This window comes from Anabas testudineus, chromosome 11 (genome assembly GCF_900324465.2).
Source record: "Anabas testudineus chromosome 11, fAnaTes1.2, whole genome shotgun sequence".
In the NCBI taxonomy this organism is placed as follows: domain Eukaryota; kingdom Metazoa; phylum Chordata; class Actinopteri; order Anabantiformes; family Anabantidae; genus Anabas; species Anabas testudineus.
In genome coordinates, this window is record NC_046620.1 from 3080852 (window position 1) to 3103210 (window position 22359).

Sequence of the window (22359 nt, forward strand, 5' to 3'; positions counted from 1 at the left end):
AACATGGCAGCAACATGGTAAAAACACTTGAGACCAAGGTAAAACAGGTTTGCACCGAACCACACACCCCAAGAGAGAAGCCAAAGATCAGCCACAGATTCATCATAGAGGACGTGGACTCAGAAGATAAGTTTGAACATGTTTCACCAGTCAGGTCTGGGCAACCAGAGTCCTCAGCAACTGCCATAAGTCAAACCATCCAGGAAATTCTGAGCAAAGAGCTGATTAACATCACAGACCCTGAAGTGGATGACGTACAATCTGAAGCTTCGGAGATTCGAACTGTTGCAGATGACGTTGCCAAGTTAATCGTCAAAGAGGTGAAGGGGTTGAAAAAGGCCCATACTGCGAGTCCAGGAACCCAAGAGAAGTGCATCGAGTCTATAGACGGAGCAGTAAGTAAGATCAAGACCTTCTTCGCAAAACAGTTTACAAAGTCATCAATACATTGCGTAGTGGCTCAACTAGAGACCCAGTTTACCCCAGAATCCAAGAAGCAAAGCAGAGAGGCGACGCGGTCATTCATGGACAGTGTTGACTCTCTGCTCTTCAAAGAGACTGGAGGTGCAAACGAGATCAGTGTGTTTAAGAAACTGAAGAAGATCTGCAGTGGACAAAGACCAGCGTTCAAACACACACTTACTGAGCTCATCTACAATCACATCAAAGAGATTAGGACGCTAGAAGAACCTCCAGAAGGAATTAGGAGGAAACCTAGCACAAAGACACGTGTTCATATGTCTGATGCCAGCGTGTACGGTACTGTCCAAAACACAGTGAAGTGCTGCCTGGGAATGTTGGACTGGTGGCTGCAGACCGAGGTCAGCAGCCTCAGTGAAAAGGTGATAATCGCCATAATGGAGACTGAGCCAGTTTCAAGAACACAGCTGCCAAAGGTCATCGTTGAGGAGATCAAGTATTTGTCAGCTGATGGCTCAGTGTCTATGAAGGCAGGAAGCGTGCAGAACGCATCAACTCAGACTGATCAACGCAAATCATTCCTCATGACACTCGTGGACAAGCTCGTCACAAGAACATTCAAGAAAGCAAGGGTGAACAAGTTAATCTGGAAGCCCGAAGTCATCATCAATCGTCTGTTTGACAGAACATGGGCTGAAGTGAAGGACGCTGAGTTTAACATCTCCCAAGAAACCTTGAAAAAATGTGACAAGACCATTTTCAAGGCGCTGTGTAAGAAGTGTGGCTGTGTGGAGATGTTGCTGGTGTCCATGAAACTGCAGAATCCAGTGATTGAAAGCCACATCATCTCCCATCTGAAACACCACCTCACACAGCCCAAACAGCCTAGCACCATCTCCAGGTTCTTCTCCTCTGTGGGAGGAACCGTCTCCGACGTCTTCAGACGGAGAAACAGAGTTGGTGTTTAGGTGAAACGTCACACTCGTCTTGAAGAAAAAATCAAGTTTGTCTTGTTTTTTCCTTCAAGACGAGTGTGACACAGAGTTCACGCCCTGCCCCAGATCGCCTCCTGCTCCACGGGTCTCTGTCCTTTAAGGATCTTGAGGGACAGGGACCAGTGGACATGAGGTTCTGGGGCAGGACGTGAGCTCTCTGGGACACCACAGCAGTCAACACTAAGACCTCACAGTGTTGGCGGCTGTGGTGTCGTGGGTTTACTCCAGGTACTCTGGTTTCCTCCCACATCTTTTCATTGGTCACTCTAAATTTACATATAAACAATAAACAATTGGTCACTCTAAATAAAAAAAAAATAAATAAAATAAATCTTTTCTGTTGTTTAATTTTCACTTATGAATTTCTCATGTGTTTTAAAGTAAAATGAAAACACTGACTGTTTCTTTTCTGCTGTGTTTTTCTGTTAAAACCACTTCATCAGCTTTTAGATTACTGTCCTGATCTTAAAGGGTCTAAACATCCTCAGCAGCCCTCATTCATGTTAAACAAAGTTATGTTCTCTTCTATATTCTATTTGGTTAAAAATCGTCTCTTCTTGTGTGAAACTTCTGGATCTTTGAACATTTACAGCACACGTCAGGTTGGGACACAGAAAAGTAAACATGTATTTGAGTAAATTGATTGTAACATGGAATTGAAGCTGGACTGAATCCTCACGTGAAGCAGTCTTTGTGCTGAACACATGACACATTTTTAATGTTGCTGCTGCTATTTTCAAAATAAAAGTAGTTTTTGTACAACTGAAACAAATGCACACACTCCAAAGAGCTGGTTATATATTTTCTCACAGCACTGTATCTGTCTTGATTTCTACTTAACATTGATTTCTTTGTCAACAACTATGGAAAAAGAACCATCTTAAACATGAGACTAAAAGACCATTGAGTGTGTTAAATATAGATTTTTAAGAAGCTTTTCTTTTGACAGGCGAAAGCCTGATATCACTTAGAGCCCAGAGTGCACTAACGTGGGCAAATATTAAATATTAATATTGTCTTTTAATTAGCAAGTTAGGACCTGGCAGCCTGTCAAGACATAAAACAGGTTGTGATGAAGCTTTAAGGCAGAGGCGTCCACACACAAACCATCGATCCTCTTATTGTTTTTGCTTCTTTACATTTTTGTGAGGATCCACATTAGTGATGAACTTAAGGAACTGAAGTCGAGCTGTAGATGATTTAGTATCGGCCTCAAGTAATACTGTAAGAAATCTCAGAGTTATCTTTGATTGAGGATATCTCCTTCACCTCATACATCAAAGATCCTGTCCCAAAGTGATGCTGAAAAACTAGTCCATGCATTTGTTACTTCCACACTGGACTATTGTAATTCATTATTAATAGTTTGTCCCAATAGTTAATTAAAAAGCCTCCAGTTAATCCAAACTGCTGCAGCCAGAGTACTGACTGGAATTAGCAAGAGAGATCATATTTCTCCTACGTTAGCTTCTCTCCATTGGCTCCCTGTAAAATCCTGAATTGAATTTAAGAATCTCCTTAAAGATAAAGCTATAGGTTAGTCTGCTGGGGGAACTCTCCTCTCCTCTCTCCTTTCATATTCCACCATTTCATGTCATTAACTTTGTGTCTTCTCTCTCCTGTAATTGTGTTTCCTCCTCTCTGTCTCCCTCTCTCTGTTCTCCTCAGCAGGTACCCTCGACCTCTGACCTCTGGTCTTCCCACCCTGAGCCTGGTTCTGCTGGAGGTTTCTTCTGTTAAAGGGAGTTTTTCTTCTCCACGGTCGCTTAGTGCTTGTTCAAGTGGGGTTATTCTGTTTACAGTTATACTTTGAAAGGTCTTAAACACTGTAAAGTGCCTTGAGATGACTCCTGTTGTCATTTGGCGATAGACAAATAACATTAAATTTAATTTCCCTGGAACTGTAACCACTGTTGTTATATTGTAGTACAGTCAAAGTAACTCTCTGTGATGCATATCGAGCTCCTAACAACTTGTTTGTTCTTATGTCCAATCAATACAATTAGCCTTAAGTGGACAGAGAATTAAAAGTAGAAATTTAATCTGAAAAACAAATCTGTAACAGTCTGTTTACTCAGATTTAGTCACGTTTCTGTACTTGTAGCAGCTGCTGTTCACTGTAAGTAGAAAAGTGGTTCAATCATTAAAATACTCAGATCTCTTACAAAAGTGAAGTCAACACAGTTACAGCTGAAAGTCGTGAAGTCAAACTGTTACACACATTGAACATAAAGGAGATCAGGAGAAATCTTTAATGTACCAAAAGTAAAAGCTCTCAGAACACAGAATAATATGTTTTATCATTATTTATTTATTTATTAGCAGTAGTTACTTAACCTATAATCATATGTTATCATTTAGAATATGTTCTATTATTATTTTTAATCTGTAACTTCAACTGTCAGATAAATCTAGTGGAGTCACTCTGACGTGAATCCTCCAGGACTTACAGTGAGTTGACTTTTGACGTCATCACTGAGTCACAAACAAACACGACAGAGAAGAAGCTGCAGTGTTTGAGTATCTGCATCATGAAAACATGTTGGTCACTGAAAAAATAAGAATACGTTTACAACCGGAGCATCCTCCGGGCTGTACCGCATGAACCGTTGCCCTGGTAACGGCCCGCGTTGCATCAGCATCCGCAGCAGCATCAGTCACCGTGCTACCTTCAAGGTCGCCAGAGAGAGGCATCATGGGAAGGAAGGAGGACGCCTCAGAGCGAGGGGAGGAGTGAGGCAGAGAGGCGGGGACGGAGGGGGGGGTCACAGTCATCCCTCACGACCCTCGGCGACAACCCTGTTCGCGCATGCGCCCACGCTGGTCAACATAGCCGAATAAAGACGCAGCAGCCATAATAGGACATGGACGCCGCCTGGCCTCACGGGACGCGGTGATGATGCTCGAGTCACGGATTTCTGCACGTATACGCTGAGAGGCGGAGCCACGTCGACACGAAACCGTCCCGGGTTCCTATAGGTTGATGGAGGAGGCGAGAAAAAAACCCAACAACTGCGTGCGTGCGGTTCCTCTCGCAGCTTCTGGATGAGACGAAATACAGGAGAGAACGAGGGAGGAACTGCTGCAAACACAGACTGCTGAGGCTCAGCCAGTGCTGCTGCTTCACGACAGGTGAGTGTCCGGGTGGTGCTGCTGGTGCACGGACTTGTTTTTGGGGGGTTGGGGTTTTGTGTTTTTGATAAGACGGGGGTGGATCTGAATCTGCTGCATGCTCCAGTTCGACATTACAGACATAAAAACAGGAGAACCAGAAACTCAGCAGATGTAGCTGCAGATATGCAGAGTGAAATCCAAGCTATTGATTATCAGTGATTGGTTTTGTGATGGGGAAGATAAAGAGGTCGTGTCCTTCATGGCAGAGCCGCTTGGTACCACGGACAGCGCCTAATGAGGTTCGTTTCTTTTCCTGCAGCTTGGAGCTTCGGCGGGCGGGACCTGCGAAGCTGCTCACCACCACCTGAAGATATCAGCTCCTGTCTGCATCCTTCAGTCTGAGGGTTGAAACGTTTTCCCCCTGATCGTTCAGCTGGATTTAAGAAGATGGAGGGACAGGTGAGTGCTGTTCTTCCCTCCTAGTCCACAGTGTTTACATGTCAATAACAGGTCTTTCTATATAAAGTCTGAGCAGAGCAGTGTGGGAGGTGTCTGCATGTGTGCTACAATAACTGGGAGTCACACAGACAGTGTGTGAGCACTGCAGATGTGTGCAAAAGAAACGTGTGCTGTATTTATGTGAGTCTTGATGGGCGGCGACCTCGGATCAGTAGTAGAGACTAAGTGGGTGAGTGTAAGGGAGGAGATTAATATGCAGCCGTGGCTTGACTCATGTTTCTCCTGTATATATGTGTCAGAACCAAATGCTCTAAAAAAATCAAAGACAGAAAAGAAAAGCATTTTTTCTTTTTTGAAGATCCTTCAGAGTTTTGTTATATCAAGGTTAAAAGTGATGCTGATAAAAATAAACATCCGTTCAAACTCACATTTGCACATCACAACTACTATAGATGTTTGATACAAGAAAATAAGTCAGAGAAGCAAAACATCCACAATAAACAGGAGATTTTGAAGCATACAAATCTGCAGTTTTGCAGAAAATAGACCAGAATGCACTGCAGCAACAAGACGCCTCTTCACTGAGAAAACACTTCATCACATCTTTGCTCTTGATTCTCTGCACGTACACAAACATCGTTGTGACAGCTGAATGAAACACGTCCACGCCCGTCTTCTGGGGCTAGATTCAAGGACCTGTGGGAAATAAAGGAAATCAGTAACCAGGGTAATTGAAGAGGAGGCAGGTGGAGAAATGATGGCTGCTACAGAAGAAGAGAGTCTAAATGTATCAGCTGGACTTCTTATGTTAAATCAATCAAATCACTAAAAAAGCAACAGCTGTTCCGAACTTTTATAGTTCATAAATGTATGAAGAATATTTAGAAGACATACTTAACTATTATTTTCACCTGGGAAAATATAAATTAAGTAAAAAGAAGCCAAGTCTTCACAGATTAAATATAGTTTCTGTCTTGTTGGACACAATATAAATGTTTGAAACGTGCTCTGAAACCACCTGTTACTGTGTTAATTCATCAAACCCGGCTGAAAAGACACTTGATGTTTGGGTAAATGTGTTTTAGGTTCAACTGTTTGTGTACGTCTTCACATATTGAGTTGCTTAAATGTGTGTGTGTGTGTGTGTGTGTGTGTGTGTCCTGAAGGACATCCCAACCTGCTCTGACTGCTCCTGCTTCTTATTGATTATCGACACACGACCCCCGACCCCTGTGGGACCCTCGCAGTGAAATCACTCACCGCCCACAACAGATCAATGCGTTTGCCCTTCTTCTAGTTCTCAATCGAGAATTGATTTGATTGACTCTTCCATGAGAAACAGCGCTGGCTCGCTCGGGCTGGATGTGGGTCAGACGTAGTCGTCGTGTTTGTGCTTGTGAGAGTCGAGCGTGTCGGCCCACAAACACACACAGTGTTGCTGTACATAACCAGGATGGAGCAGCTGCTGCTTGGTGTGTGTGTGTGTGTGTGTGTGTGTGTGTGTGTGCGTGCTCTGCCGTGATTACTTTCAGCCTGTGTCAATAATGCTGTCACCTCCAGGCTGTTGCCATGGAGATGAAGGGAAGAAGGAGCAGGCGGGGGAGCGATATGGACACTTTAATGAATGGATGGAGAGAAAAGGGACGACAGGAGAAAGGCTGCAGGCGAACAACCCCGGTCACATTTTCTTTTAAGGGAGACAAATAGAAAGAAGATGTGATTAGTGTGAGGATGAAGATACGATGAGTCACTGCGCTCGTCTGACTCGTGCACACGGTGGTGGTCCGTGAAACACCTGTAGGTGTGTGACTGTTGTCAGAGGTTTCTATGTGCAGTCAGAAGGACAATCTGATTGGTGTTGGATTTATGAGTGTGACAGGAAGATGTGATTACACGCTGTCATCATGATGCTAGTTGCCATAGTAACACAGCATCTGTTCAGCAAAAAAAACAAAAAACAAAAAGCTGATTAAACTTCTTCTCAATATAATATTATAATTTTAAGGGTCAATCCACAGTTTTAACACATGAAGTTAAGTTTAGTTTTGCATCACGTCAGCAAATGACATCAACAGCGAAGTCTTTGTATGAGACTTTAATTGAAATCAGTTTCTGATGCTGATTGAAAAGTTCAGCTGTGGAGGAAAAAACACTCGTATGTGTAAAATTAAAGAGGATTTGATCAACAGATAAAGGGGGAATGAACAGATGTTTTTTGGTAAAGATAAGTCAAATTCAGGTTTTTATCATTTGACCTTCACACTATCACTGTCCGTACTAACGAGACGTTTTCGATGGCATCACGTGACCGATCATTTCCACCGAGTCACGGTGACTTGACAGAAAAACCAGAGACGGACGCGGTCGATCAGAGAAACGCAGAGAAAGAGGAAATTCAGGACAAATATAGCAGGAAGTGTGTGTGTGTGTGTGTGTGTGTGTGTGTGTGTGTGTGTGTGTGTGTGTGTGTGTGTGTGTGTGTGTGTCGAGGGGTTGATGGCTGTTTGCAGTTTTCTGAAACATCACATGAGGCTCAGTTTACTCTCACGCCGCGCTCAGGGCTTTTCTCTTTCTGTCTTATTTAATTAACTTTTGGCTTCATTGATGTTGATGATTTCAGACAGAAGAGTTCCTTTGTGTTTCAATTGTTATATTTATGTATATTATAACATATTTACATCATATTTTAGTAAGAAACTGCTGTAAGAAACTAACAGTATTATATTCAGTCTATAATTGAAAGGAGCAATCCACAGAAAATTAAGTTTAGTCATGATGAGGAGTGCTGTCTGTGAAGTCCAAGCCTGTGATAATCTCAGTTTAAAGTTTAGGGAACCAGCTTTACAAACTATTTAACTATTACCAGGCAGGGGAAGTCTAAAAATAGTACTACTACTGTATTACTGAGTGATGGAGGGCAGAGCATGAAGCATCTTCAGACCTGTATACAGATAAAACAGGATACAAACAGGACAATCAGCCTCTGCTGCAGAGATTTTTCACACAACTATGTTAAATTGTTCTCTATTGATCTGTTTCTCAGACTCTTATTGTGAAAAAACAAAAACGCAGATAAATATACAACATTTATGTATTTGTGTGTTTGCCTACAAAATATAATAATTATGAAAAATAATTTATTAGTTTTACTTTCATTATGATGACTGTATTTATATTTCAGTACACATCTGTGGAGTTTGATTACTTTTATTTTGAAGGTCCATAACATCAGAGCTGGACCGTGGCGCCATATTCTCTAAGAGTAACCTGCAGTAAAGAATTAATGTTGTAATGTAAAAACAAAGATCAACAATCAAATCCAATCCAAATCACCGCTTGACCATTTGCAGACCCGCCCAGAGAGGTGCAGCGGCTCTCAGTCTGCGGCAGCTCATCGGATTATTGATCGCTCTTAAATGTCACCTAAATCCTCTGGGAACATGCAAATGAAGGCCGGCAAAACAGCAAAAGGCTGTTTGGCAAAGAGCAGATTTCATTCCTGTTAGAAAGTGGCTTTATTGAGCAAGTGAATGATAATCAAAGCATTGAAGGTTGCTGTCGGGAACAGGGAGGAGGGAGATGCATGTTTACCTGATGACGACCTTGAAGGCTGAAAAGTTTCCTCGTTAAAGTTTTATCATCATGCAATATTCAGCGTGCAGACAACCTCGTAAGGTAATGTAGAAACCACAAGTCGATCTGAAAACTGGAATTCCTGTTCACTCCAGCAGATGAAAACAAAGTGCATCGTGTTTTAAATGTGTTAAATGGTCGTGCATCAGTATCAGCTACAAAAAGACGTTTTAATTCATTCAATTCAACGCTAAATGAGAGTTTAGGAACATATTCAGTGAAGAAATCAAAGGTCCTGAGTGTTCACCAGTGAAGCCTGACTCCTGTGTGCTCTGTGTTTAGTATTAAGCTCCATGTTTAGTTCTTCCATCCTGTTGTATGATGGTGGCCAAGCTGGAGAGAAGAGTTTCAGCCTGTGGAGAAGATGTTTGTGTTTTTTTAAATAAGCACCGTCCTGTTTCTAAGACTTCTTCAGTCTCTGCTTAGCCTTAATCAAACCATCTTATGCCTTTTTAAGCTTGAACAGAAATTGTGCATGAAAACATATTAATGTGATGTTTTTACATCTTGTCAGTGAGTTAACACAGTTTGAATCATTTGACTTCGACCTTCCTGTCATTTTCCCGTACGGCCGTCTCTCTCTCGTCCTCTGATTGGTGCTGTGCAGCCAACGCCCATCTACAGTGAAACCAGTGTGAGCTGCAGTCTTCATTAATTTTATCTGACCTTGCTCTGATATTGTCATATGAAGGGCAGTGGATCAGCTGAGGCCTCTGCACCATCTCAGATAACAGCAGCAGATTCTGCTCCGTCAGCTGTGAGCGTCTTTATCATCCCTGTGCTGATTTAACAACATCAGCAGATACAAGACACAGTGGCCTAATTTCTGCTGTGATGACCTAGTTTGACCTGAATCTCACACACGGGCTCCTTCGAGGCGTTTTACAGACTTTGTCCTTCACTGTTGTTTGATTTTTGTCCTGTAAGTGTCCAGGAGATGATGAATCCTGATCGCTCCACTGACTCAGTTTAAATAACTGGGTTTAAATATCATTTAACTGGGTTTAAATATCATTTGACTTTCAAATGACACAGATCAGTCTGTTTTGTGAAAACTATTTTGTTGTCTAAGCTCTATTTGATCAGGAAATGTCCTGAGTTCTGTGGTGTAGCCTGTGATGCCACTGTGACACACAAAATAAAGAAAACCAGTAAACATGCAGTACGCTCAAGATCACATCTACATTAGTGCATTTATTAGAAGCTTAGACATTCACAGCTAAATCAATAAGTGTCTGACTTAAACAGTACTCGTCTGTGTGTAAATATCATAAATTATTAAATAGAAATTAATAGAATACAGCAAAATGCTGAACACAAACAAACCCAGGATAAATTAAACTGTACGTTTTAGGTCAGAGGGCAGACACCGTCTGTCCTTAAAAATTAGATAATTGGAGGAAATGAACAACACAAAAAGTTGAGCATGTCTTTGTATAAATCAACAACAGTGCAATCAAATCTAAAGTAGTGATAATCTTCCCATATTTCCTGTGTAACATGTCCTCATGTTGCTCCTTTGTTTCTTATAAATACACATTGTACTATGTACTGTACTAATAGAGTTTAAACACGTTATAAGTTATACACATCACTGTTTCCTAGATTAACGTGTCGTACGGAGGCTCGATGAGGCTCGGATGTTTTATAATGAGATAACGTCACCATGACAGTGATGGCTCCTTTGATACTTGGGCTGATTTCATTACGGAGGTGATTCGAGGCCGTTGCTGGCTGCAGGGACACATGAAGGAGCTTCACTATTGAATTTCATCTGCATGTTGCTGATTATGATCAGGAAGGAAAAACACAGTCAATAAAACTATTGATCTACTGCTTTATATAACATTTCATACCATACCTGACTCTTTATTTATAGAAAGTAGCTTCTGATAGCTGTAACAGTGTTCTCAGTGTAATCATGTGTGATGCATTAATGTGTGTGTCTGAGCACAGATCCACTGTTTGATACCTGATTCTATTGTTTATCTGCGTCACTGACGTCAACCAGAGTTTATTGCATTGAAAATCCCATTATGAGCATTGAAAATCCCATTATAAGCTCATATTTATGATGTCTTTCTCTCTTCATCTCCTTCCTCTGCTCCTTCCCTACCCTTCCTGCTTCCTTTCTCTGTTCTTCTTCTTCTTCTCCTCTTCCTCTTGTTTTTCTCCCTCACAGCAAAAACAGGTAACAGGTTATCTCCTGTTCTCTCTGGCCACCGCCGTCATCGGCTCGCTGCAGTTTGGTTACAACACAGGAGTCATCAATGCTCCAGAGGAGGTTAGTAGTGAGCAATAATGAGTTCAGTTTACATTTAGAACTGACAGAGTAACGTCTGAGCAGGTATCAGTTCACTCCCTAAGTGTCCTGCAGCTGTACAAGAGTCTTTGGAAAGTGCAATTACCGCTGGTTTATCTCTCTACATGTGCACAGAAGTAACCAGAGCTAACAGCAGAATTTAATTTGGACTATCGACCACATCTCAGTTAGCTCGGATATAAAAATCGTGTCTGGTGCAGCATCATTTTTTGATTTAAGCTGACAAGACGAGTGTGTTTTACATCCAAACATTTTCACTATGTGCGGATTTAACCTGGGTTATTTTAGTTTAAATGCAGGTGCACAGCTTGTTGATACTAAGTTTGCAGAGCAGGTGGCATTTAATCAATAGGCACGATACTGTGAAGAGCCTGATTCTGAACGTCAGTTCCCTTCACGCTCAGCTAAGCTGAGTGGTACCAACATTATCTTTCTCTGTCCTCAGAAACTCCGATCTTTCTTCAACAACACCTGGGTGGAGCGTTACGGCGTGCCCATCGACCCGGGCGTCTGCACCATCGTGTGGAGCATTGCCGTTGCCATCTTTAGTGTGGGCGGCATGGTGGGCTCCTTCAGCGTGGGTGTCATGGCCAACAGATTTGGCAGGTACAGCAGGAAATGACGTCATATGTCCAACTTTGAGTTTCTCTCTCTCTCTTGATCTGTTCAGGTCTGTTCAGTCACTTTGTCCTTTTAATACACGACTACAAGTTTAAAACATGTCTTGATTCCATTTTAGTCCCATTTAGCTTCTCTGTTCAGTGTTTGTTTGCTGTTGCTTCTGTAATGGCTCCCTGTATTTCCTGTGTGGTTCAGCTGAGCTGTCACCAGCCATTAGTCTTAATGGAGTTTATGAAGCATGTCTATCTGGAGCCCACTGCTCAGCTCTAATGTTCCCTGGAGTCGTTCAGTTTTCATTCGTCTCTGAGTTTTATCAAACCATTCTCTGAGGAGTGACATCTAAAGTAAAATAGCTCTGGGTACAGAATGGAGTTACTGTACTTTTGACTATTTTGAAAATGTATGAAACACTTCAAGTGCACTAAAGGTCACAGTGGGAATAAAAAAAAACATTTTGCTCCCATGCAATGTTTTTTTTTTCTTCCATCTGATCCAGGACCAGTTTTATTCTAGTCCAATTAGGTATAATAAAGAAACAAGACAGGACGCCATGGTGCACGATGCATTTATGGCCTGTAGGTTTGTTCTCCACCAACACCACCAGGCGCAGGTTCAGCCACAATTACTGTGACAGCATCTTTCCAGTCATCATCATGGCCACAGTCTGTCTCCGTCAGCTGGTATCTGCAAAACACAGTGCAGACATCTAGTCAAATGGCTCTGTTAACTAACGCTTGTCTCTCATATCAACTAGTAGTAATGCCTAATAGGCTCCATATTTGAATCTATTAATATTTTAACAGATGCTGAAACATTCGGTTCTGCATATTTACAATAGCATGAAGACTGAAGGCAGCTCGCCTAGCTCTGCCCCCATTGTTATCCAGTTTCTTAATGGAGTCAACAAACTCATAAAGGGACTTGTTTTGTGAGACAGGCTGTGATAAACCCTGATTAATCATCCTCTTCCTCCTCAGGCGTCGCTCCATGTTCCTTGTGAACAGTCTGGCCCTGATCGGCGGCCTCCTCATGGGCTTCTCCACCATCTGCTCCTCCTACGAGATGGTGATCGCCGGTCGTCTGGTCATCGGCCTGTTCTGCGGGCTCTTCACCGGCCTGACCCCCATGTATGTAGGCGAGGTGTCGCCCACTCCCCTCCGAGGAGCCTTTGGCACCCTGCACCAGCTCGGTGTGGTGGTGGGCATCCTGATCGCTCAGGTCAGCAGGAGGCTTTCCAGAAAACCTCAGGTTTATCCATTAATGATTAGCGTTGCTGTAATCTCACCCTGCTGTTGGTTGTGGCCTCTGGTGTTTAGATCTTCGGTCTGGAGTCTCTGCTCGGTTCAGACAAGCTGTGGCCCCTGCTGCTGGCCCTCACCGTGGTCCCCGCTATTCTGCAGTGCATCCTGCTGCCTTTCTGTCCTGAGAGCCCTCGATTCCTGCTCATCAACCTGAAACAAGAGGAGCAGGCACGCAAAGGTATTCACTGATACTACTGCAATACTACTGATTCTACTACAGTATTACTACTGCACATCTGTCATTACTACAACTACCACTGCTACTACTATCACTACTACTATCACTAGTTATACTGACTGTACTACTCTGTCTACTGCTACAATCAAACATTCAGTCAGTGCTACTTCAGCTCTGCTACTGACACTAATACTTTTACTACATTACTAAGACCTTTGCATATGTCTTAATAACAATACTACCACTTTTACAGCTGCTACGATTGTTCATCCCAGTACTACTGTACTTAATTCTGCTGCTATCACTAAGGAAGTGAAGCTGTACTACAGTCCCCAGCAGCACTAGCACTGACTAAACTACTGCTTCTTCTGCTGCTTTTACTACTGCAGACACTGTCACTGTTTTGTATTACAAAATAAAATGATATGTTTCAGGAGAGGTGTGTGTGAAAGAGAAATAGAGACAGATCATTGAGTAAACAAGAAACAGAGACAGAGATCAGTAGTCACAGATACAGATGGGCAAGATCAGCCTGGAGAGAAAAGCCCCTGAGCAGGCAGAAGGTTTTGGCATCTGTTCAGCCTGCAGCGTGTCAGGGTCCTCTCTGAGTCACTGACCCACTTCTCTGCACACCTCTCGTCTCAGATAACCAACAAACACAAGTAAAACAAGCAAAACACAGACTGTAGCTCCAGAAGCAGGCAAGAGAGTAACTTTAGGGAACAGCAGCCACTGTGACTACAAGCAGCAGGTGCAGGATGATGCACCTGTAGTACAAGTGCACACTGCAATAAAGCATACCAGTGTAGCAGAGTGGTTTTCAGAGGTGTTCCTGAGCCTGTACAGTTATTTTTACCACTGAATCAAGTCTGTTTTTAATGCAGAACTGCCTGAGGACCCTCTGACCACAGACATTCAGTGCTGCTTTGTCCTTTGGATGAAGAGAATTCTCTGGATGAATCCTTCAACAATATTATGAATCACAGATGATTATTTTTTGCAAATGGCACCAAATTCAAAATAAGTATATTAAAAAAAAACAACAACAATCACATTTTTCAGTTTCCACCTTTCATACATCTTCATATTTATAGTATTTTCAGTCATGTCTTAAATTTCTTGCACATCGACTGTTTCTGTTCTGTTCAGCTCTGGTGCGTCTGCGCGGCAGTGAGGATGTGAGCAAAGACCTGCAGGAGATGAAGGAGGAGAGCGCTAAGATGGCCATGGAGAAGAAGGTGACCATCCTGGAGCTTTTCCGCTCGCCGTTGTACCGACAGCCTCTCGTCATCGCCGTCATGCTGCAGCTCTCCCAGCAGCTGTCAGGAATCAATGCTGTGAGTTGGAAGCGCACAGGTTCAATGTTTCTGTCAGACAATTTAGTCAGTAACACAAAATATATTACACTTAAAGCAATAATCCCCCATCTTAAGATAGTAAATACATTTGTAAAAAGACCGAAAATAATTGAAAATGTAAAAGATTCCTTACTTATTTTAATCATTTTACAAAACTATTTTCTAAAGTCTTCATTTTTCTTACTACAAAAACGTGGTGCAGACTATTCCAGAGAGAAATAACTTCACACATACAGTAGCTGTAAAACACAAATAAGTCAGAGTAGAAGCAACTGTGGTTCAAATACAAGCTCCATTCAGTGAGAGTGAAAAGGTCACTTTATAAAACTCTGTGCAGCTGCGTCACAGAGGAAGCAAATGTCAGCTACTTCTTCCCAGTATGAGGCAGAATCAAGGATGGATGATGGTGTGACTGCACCAGGAGATGCAGCTTCTGAAGTGCTCATACAGCACCAAACACCTGCAGAACCATTTGGTTCGATAGTTACAAGTGTATCTAATGAAGTTTGATGTATGAATATTTATCTGTTATTTGTCCTGTAGAATATTAAAATAACATTAGAAGGTACGTAAAGACTGTACGTGTGTCGATTTTCATTAAGTAGCAAAAATGTAAATAATTCATTTAGGGATTAATTAATCTGAATATTTAATAATATATAATTTTCATACAACCAAATCCACAGGAAGCACAAAGATTTCAGCTGTGTACAAAGAGCACATTGAAGAGTTTTTTGTCTTTTGAATGCAGCCTCTCTCTCCTTTTTCGCTTTTGTTGAACATGATATTTTTACCTCTTATAAGGAGAGTATTGGTAGAGTACTAGAGATTAGGGCTACATAGTACTACAGGTATTTACTCTATGTAACAGTGTACGTCTGGACAATATTTAAGATGTTCTACTCTTTGCAATATGAAACAGGATCCTGCATCAAATTTAATAGTGTTTAAAATACTCTGTTTTCTTAGAGGAGTATTTGTTCTTGAGGAGTACTGACGTGTACTTCACTCTCTCTTCAGGTGTTCTACTACTCCACAGGGATTTTTAATTCGGCCGGTGTGGAACAACCCATCTATGCCACCATCGGAGCCGGTGTGGTCAACACCATCTTCACTGTTGTTTCAGTGAGTGACGCCAGTGTCTCTGTCTTCATACTGTTTGTATGTGTGTGTGTACATTCAGCAGCACATCACTCCCTCCTGTTTCTGTTGTCTCCAGCTCTTCCTGGTGGAGAAGGCAGGACGAAGGACTCTGCACCTGCTGGGGTTGGGAGGAATGGCAGTCAGCGCTCTGCTCATGACCATCTCACTCCTGATGGTGAGTCCAGTACTGTCAGAGACATTTAAAAACATGGAAGACATTTAAAAACATGGAAGATTTTTATCATGGCCTTGCTGCTGTGATGTGTGATGTGTGTCATCACAGACTGTTAATGTTAAAAACAGTGACATCTAGTGTTAAATGATTCTGTTCTAGGGAGAAATAAAGACATGTTACACATTAGTTTTACACATTCATACAGACATGCATTGAAAACAAATCTATTTTCAGCAGCAGTATTAAAGTCAGAAGGTTTTGTAATGCTTTACATATATATATAGCTGCAGTTTGTCAAACCAAAACAATGAGCTGAAAGAGGCTAAAACGCTCTGTCACTACAGGATGCAGAGTCTCACTAACCATTAAATAATCATTACGTTCAAATAATTTCATCTACGATGTGTCATTGTCTGATGTTGTTCTTCTTTCTCCCTCTCACAGCAAAAAGACATTGCTGCTATGAGCTACGTGGCCATCATAGCGGTCATGTTGTTTGTGGCTATGTTTGAGCTGGGGCCCGGTCCAATCCCATGGTTCATCGTGGCCGAGCTGTTCTCCCAGGGGCCCCGCCCTGCGGCCATGGCTGTGGCTGGCTGCTGCAACTGGACAGCCAACTTCCTGGTTGGAATGAGCTTCCCCAAGCTAGTGGTAAGAGAGGGGTGATCGTCCTGGTATGAAATGGTTAGAGCCTGGTTTGGTTTGTGGTCCTACTGTTTTTCTGTTTAGTTCACCTTGTCTTATAGTATGTGAAATATTTGAATTAGATCATGTTACATTTTCAGATTTGAATTGTTCGTGTCTTTTCTGTGAGTCCATGAGAACCTGAACATGTAAAATCTGATGATTAAAGTCTGACACGTGTCACTTTTCCCTCCTCTCTGCAGGAGTTGTGCGGCCCTTGGGTCTTCCTCATCTTCACCGCCTTCCTCATCATCTTCTTCATCTTCACCTTCATTAAAGTCCCCGAGACGAAGGGAAAGACGTTTGACGAGATCGCCCGCAGCTTCGGCAGCGGCCCGGTGCCCGCCTCCTCGTCTGCCGAGGACCCTCCTGCCAGCGCCGCCGTGACGCTTCCCGCCTCGCCGGTGAAGGAGAAGGTCCCACTGGTGGAGGCGCCTGCATCAGCTCCACCGTCTGCAGCTGAAAGTACACCTCTAGAAGACAAATCAAACTCGACAGTACAGGAGAGTGTGTAGAGCAGCTTTATATGGCTGACGGAGGTTATAAATGAAGGAAGAATCACACGAGATTTCCAAACACTGTTATCATGTTGGAACAATAGAGCTAGTACATTTTGATACCAGACACATAGAGAGCGACGGCATTATCAGTTAAAAGGCTTTGACCTTTAAAGGTCATGCTTTCTGCTTTCACCTTAACTCCTACAGTTCCTTCTTTTAAATCCTCCCTTAACTGTGAAAGGGAAGAAATCACTGTCCACTACTACAGAATCAGTCTCCTGCACATTCCTAGGAATTCAGCTCATTAACGGTGAGTCTCTTTTAAGACAGCAGTTCGTTTTAGACAGAACGACACAGTTTTCCTGCACAGCTACTCAGGCAGTGCAAATGGAAATAGCTACTAACAGGTGTCATGGAAAGGTCCAGGTGAAACGTCCATCGTTGCAGACAAGAGGCAAAGTGTGCTGACAGTGACGCAGCCTCTGCAGGTTTATTAACATAACTTCTGAGTTTAGCCTCGTCCTGTTTTTATGGTTTAGACAGGCGTTGTAGTGGATATTGTAGTGAAATATTACTTTATAGATGTAGATTCCTCTAGTATTATTTACTTATGTTCAGCTTTAGTCGTAGCTGCCATGTTTTTGGAAATGTTCTCTAATCCCAGGTCGAAGAAGACGTTTTTTAAATACACGATCTGCCTTTTTCTGGTTGTTAAATTAAGGATGGATAATTAGCAGCAGGCACAGGCCATGCTAAATCTAATAATTCTGTAAGCCAATTTGGTTCAAGCTCTGATCCACAAGTATTTAGCTGGCATCTAGCACCACCTTTGGTAATAACCACTCACTGGTGTGTTGGTTGGAGTTGGTGCTATGTTCAACTATAACAAATAACAACGATGGCCTGTGGACTAAAACACTTTGGCTGAACTGTAACATGTGCAGATTGCTGCAGGGTATCGTGCAATGTATATTTATTTTGTTGAAGAGAATATTCAGAGTATTTATTCCCGTAGAAATTGATTTTTGTATAAAGTATATACTGTAGTCCTAACACACCAAAGCAAATTGAGAATCATCATGCTTTTCAGTAGCCCCAATAATGAGCTTTGTAGTGGTGGAGTCAAACCTCCATCACGTGAAGTGCAGCTCAGAGATTTATTGTTTATGAAGAGACACAGAGATTATAATATTATAAATGCATCTATTTACATGCACTTTGTTAACGATTTAAGCAGCAAGGCGAGCAGTAGAGCCACAATCACTAACGTAGACGTCACTGAGCTGAGCACAGCAGCGCTTTATATTAAAATTAAAAGAATTTCAGTTAATAATTAGGAACTGCATTTATGTGGCCAAGTAGATATTATAGAGTCCCAGTTGTATACAATGTGCAGTCAATTTAGAATCAGCATAAACAATAAAGCAACAGATAAAGAGGAAAAGTGCAAATAATCTATGAACCACATGTAAATGTGTTTGTTTTAGAATTTTAATCTTAATATATTTTCCAACACTGTTTTTTTTTTCACAAAGAGAGAATTATCTGCTATATTTAAACAGTTCTATCGACCCTCATCAAGATCGGAGGAAGTAAAATAGGTGAGTTTTGTATGTGAATTCAAAGCAAAGAGCGACATTCCAAAATAAGAGTTCTGCCATTTTAAAAACCTTAAAATTTTTTATTTATATATATAATCATTATGTGGAAAAAGCTGCATGGGATGCAGGATTACTCTGATAGGTTGGGTTACGCCGTGCTGGGAGGAAGCCTAGCAAACCTTTCTGTGTAACCCAAGTTATGTTGGGTACTAACCTAAGAAAGACAAGGAAGATACTGATGGAACATAATGAGGCACTTTCAGAGTTCACCAGTTAACCAAGTCTATATTTGTCTAGGTAAACTATTAAAGAAGTCTGCGTACCAAATTATTCATTTCTTAACTTAGAAAGATGTCTTGTGGTTCAAAAACTAATTCTCTGATTCTTTTTTCCACCCAATGGATTAAAACACTCCAGTTAATTATTTAATTATCTGTAACTCAGTTTTCAAGCCGATTCAGAGAAGTTGTTCTTGAACCAGACAAAATATTTTGCTGACAGTTTCTCCTGCTGATGGGCGTAGTTAACATTTCGATGGACTAACTTGTACTAACCACGTGTTGCAGAATGTGACCTGCTGTCGTGATTTCAAATCCCACGTACGACTTTTAAAGCCCGAACACACTGAGTGCAGCTTTTCACAAGTCATTACTGAGAGCAGCAGCATGTGTTTGTATTATTACCACATGCCCTGTGAAGTCATCTACCAGGAGTAGTTATTAAATAATGACATCTAAAGTGGTGCTCTAAGGTTTGACTGCAGCGTTCACCAAACCGTATTCAGAATACAGTCAATTTAACAATGTTCTTCTGTCATATGCCACAAAAATATTGTTGGATTCAATTTGCCCTCAGTGTGTTTCAGGCTTTATTTGTCAGGTTGCGACGTCTATTATGTCACAGCGCTTTGTCTGAAGAGTGAAACACGTGTGGCATTGTTAATCCTAAACATTTCTGTATTACCAACATTGTACAGTATGTGTGTTGTGTACGTGTATGACACAAAGTATATTTTCTATTTTCTGTCACGACTGTGTGAAATATTGTAGTTTCTAAGTTTTTTTTATCCATGCTGCACCTTGAAGACATATTTATTTATTTATATAAACTTTATTTTTTGGCTACACTGGAAAAATATTTATCTTTACAAGTAATTTGAATAATTTAATCAGACTTATTAGAAGGAAGGTTTGGATGTGATGTGAAAGGGCTTGTTAAGATGAATTTTTGACGCAGTGAGAGGATCGATTATGCTCAGGCTTTGCTGTGTAGTGCTGTATTTGTGGATGGTGGTGATGTACTGTGTTTGGGGGGGGGGGGCTACGCTCCTCTCATGTAAGTGTTCAGTGTTGTATTCAAAGGTCCAGCTTCTGTCCGTGGCAACACCCACATTTCTCCTTTAATGTGGCACAAACTGAACTTTATTAAATTTGAGTCTAATGTGGATTTAAAATGCTTCTTATTGCTCTGTCCAGTTTCTTATTTATTTATGTGAGATCAGTTTCACATAGATTAACCTCAGATTAACAAGTGAAAAAGTTAAGTGATTGGGGTGCACGGTCTGTGCTACGGGGGCCGTCACACCTACAGGCTGACTACAGCTTTCTCTTGTATGGTTTATTGGGAGGTAAAATTTTATTAAAATCTTTGCTGATTAATGTTAGTGAAACAAATCCAAAGCTTCCATTATGTTTTACTGAACTAAAAAAGGTCAACTCCTGGGTGTGACTGTTCCCTAAAAGACAATATGAAAAGATATAAAACCATATAGCGAGCTACATTATGCACATGTATGAACTCTGTGTACAAAGATAGAAGAGTATAAGTATTCATTTGTGAAATATGCTTTTATTTTTTACCAAAGTACTAGTTATATGTTCTTGTGCACATCCATATTTGTGCTTGGATTATTTTTCTTTTGGGGTGCACATACAGTAAGAGGACAGCAGCGTGCTCGAGCTGATTCTAGCTGAAAAACATCTTTTCACACTGTTCTTTAAATAGTTTTGCTCCTTCTGTCACTAACTAACGCCTCTGTCTCCTCTCACTTTGCCTCCGATCACACTCAGAGTTGTGATAGTAGCAGCAGTAGTAGTAGTTTTGTCAGGTGTTTGGCGGCCATATTGTTTCTTCTATGAGAATTCCTGGTGGTAATGCCGTTGCCATGGCGTCGGTCGCTAACAGTCTAAAAGTCAGCCACTGTAGAGATGCGTTACCTAGCAACGGTGAAGGAGTAACATTCCTACTGTTGTACGTGATAATTTGATGAACATGATAATAACAGTCGACTGTTTCATCTTTAACTTAAAAATTAACTAAAAAGAAATAAAAATTAACAGTAGTTTAAAAATATCTGTTGATAAAATCTATAAATCTATAAAACACTTCCAGACTTTTAATTTGAAATCAGAAACTCTGAAATTAATCACGGATTGAACAACACAAACAGAAAAATGTCTCGTTAACATAGTGTGATTTTAGTTATTCTCTGTTTTGCCCGTGTTCGTTAGTTGTGTATGTTGTTCCTGTGTAATGTCAGTTTGTGTATCATGTACTGTAAGTCTGCTATTTGTGCCTCTCTGCACCTCATGCACACACAGACTGTTATTCAGTGTTCGAACGCTTCTTTTTGCTGTTGTATGTGAGACACTTCATAAGTAGTTTTGTAAGTATTAGGCCTATACTGTCTAAAGTAACATGAAAAGACATTTACACTGTAGGTTTTACATCTAAAAATGTAAATGGCAGGTAGTGAATGTAGTGAGTGGAGTGATTTTAGACACATGCATCGTACTCTAAAGGAAACGCTACAGTAAAGGACATTTACAGGAGGTTTTTTGGATCAAGATGGGACAGTGTAAATTTAAATTGTGTAAATTCAGGTTGTTAAACAGGGTCTCAGTAATGTGCCACGCTGCCCCAACTGGTTTTGTTTTGCTTGTGTTTATACTGTACATACCAGATATAATGTTGTTAAATAAAATATTCATTCATGGAACAGGACTCAGTGTGGTACTGTGGTCTGGATTTGTGGGCTCACATCCATTAAATTACCAGTTAATCAGAATTTAAAGGAAAAACTTTTAACATACATAGTTCACTAACGCAAAGAACTTCTAATATTAACTTCTTAATGTCCATTACTATAATTCAGAGGTAGGTTAAAAGTAGATTATATGTGATAAACTGCACATTAGTTTCTATTTTCCTATTAATTAAAAAATACAAAAATAATATTGTTACAAATTCACAAGTACTTATAGTGGCAGGAGTACACAGACTCAGTACTCACTAAGTAAAAGTGTAAGTATTTGCTTTAAAGAAAAGACTAAAGTTTTTCAAACTTTATTTTTTAATAAGCACCTTCACCTCTGTGGAAGTCAACTTCCACCACTAAGATAAAAGATAAAGAGGAAAAGCTTCAACAATGGGATAAAAAGTCAAAACCTTGACTTGAATTATTAAGTTGAAATGATGACATAAAAAAACAAAGACACTTTTTTATCATATGTTTGACGTTATTTTTCGTTCTAGTGGCAGAATTGGACTTCCATATTCAAATCTATCTGATGTATTCAGGAATGTGTCCCTGTGATGAACATGAATAAAGATGAATACATATGAACTCTGATGACATATAGTTATAACAGTGAGGACCTGATTCACCTGTGTCCCACAGGTTCCTCACAGCTGATGTTGATGTGTGTCCTGTGCACCACGGTCCCTGGTTCGGCTGTGATTACAGGTATGTACCGGGGGCCGGGGGCCGGGGGCCGGGGTCCCCCTCTCCCCGGCAGCAGCTCCGTCATCCCGTTGCGCCGGAAAAGGCAGAGCAGCGGAAAAAGGAGGCGTTG

At 41.2% G+C, this 22359-nt stretch overlaps 1 protein-coding gene across 1 annotated transcript; it reads left to right on the forward strand.

Moving 5' to 3' along the window:
- The first annotated feature begins 4463 nt into the window (after positions 1–4463).
- On the forward strand, positions 4464–21495 carry slc2a3a (solute carrier family 2 member 3a). The gene is made up of 11 exons (XM_026348002.1): positions 4464–4547; positions 4849–4988; positions 10804–10905; positions 11390–11550; positions 12543–12783; positions 12882–13044; positions 14194–14381; positions 15423–15527; positions 15622–15720; positions 16165–16371; positions 16608–21495. The coding sequence occupies exons 2-11, from the start codon at positions 4977–4979 to the stop codon at positions 16917–16919; spliced, it is 1590 nt and encodes a 529-aa protein (XP_026203787.1). The 5' UTR covers positions 4464–4547; positions 4849–4976; the 3' UTR covers positions 16920–21495.
- The last annotated feature ends 864 nt before the right edge of the window (positions 21496–22359 follow it).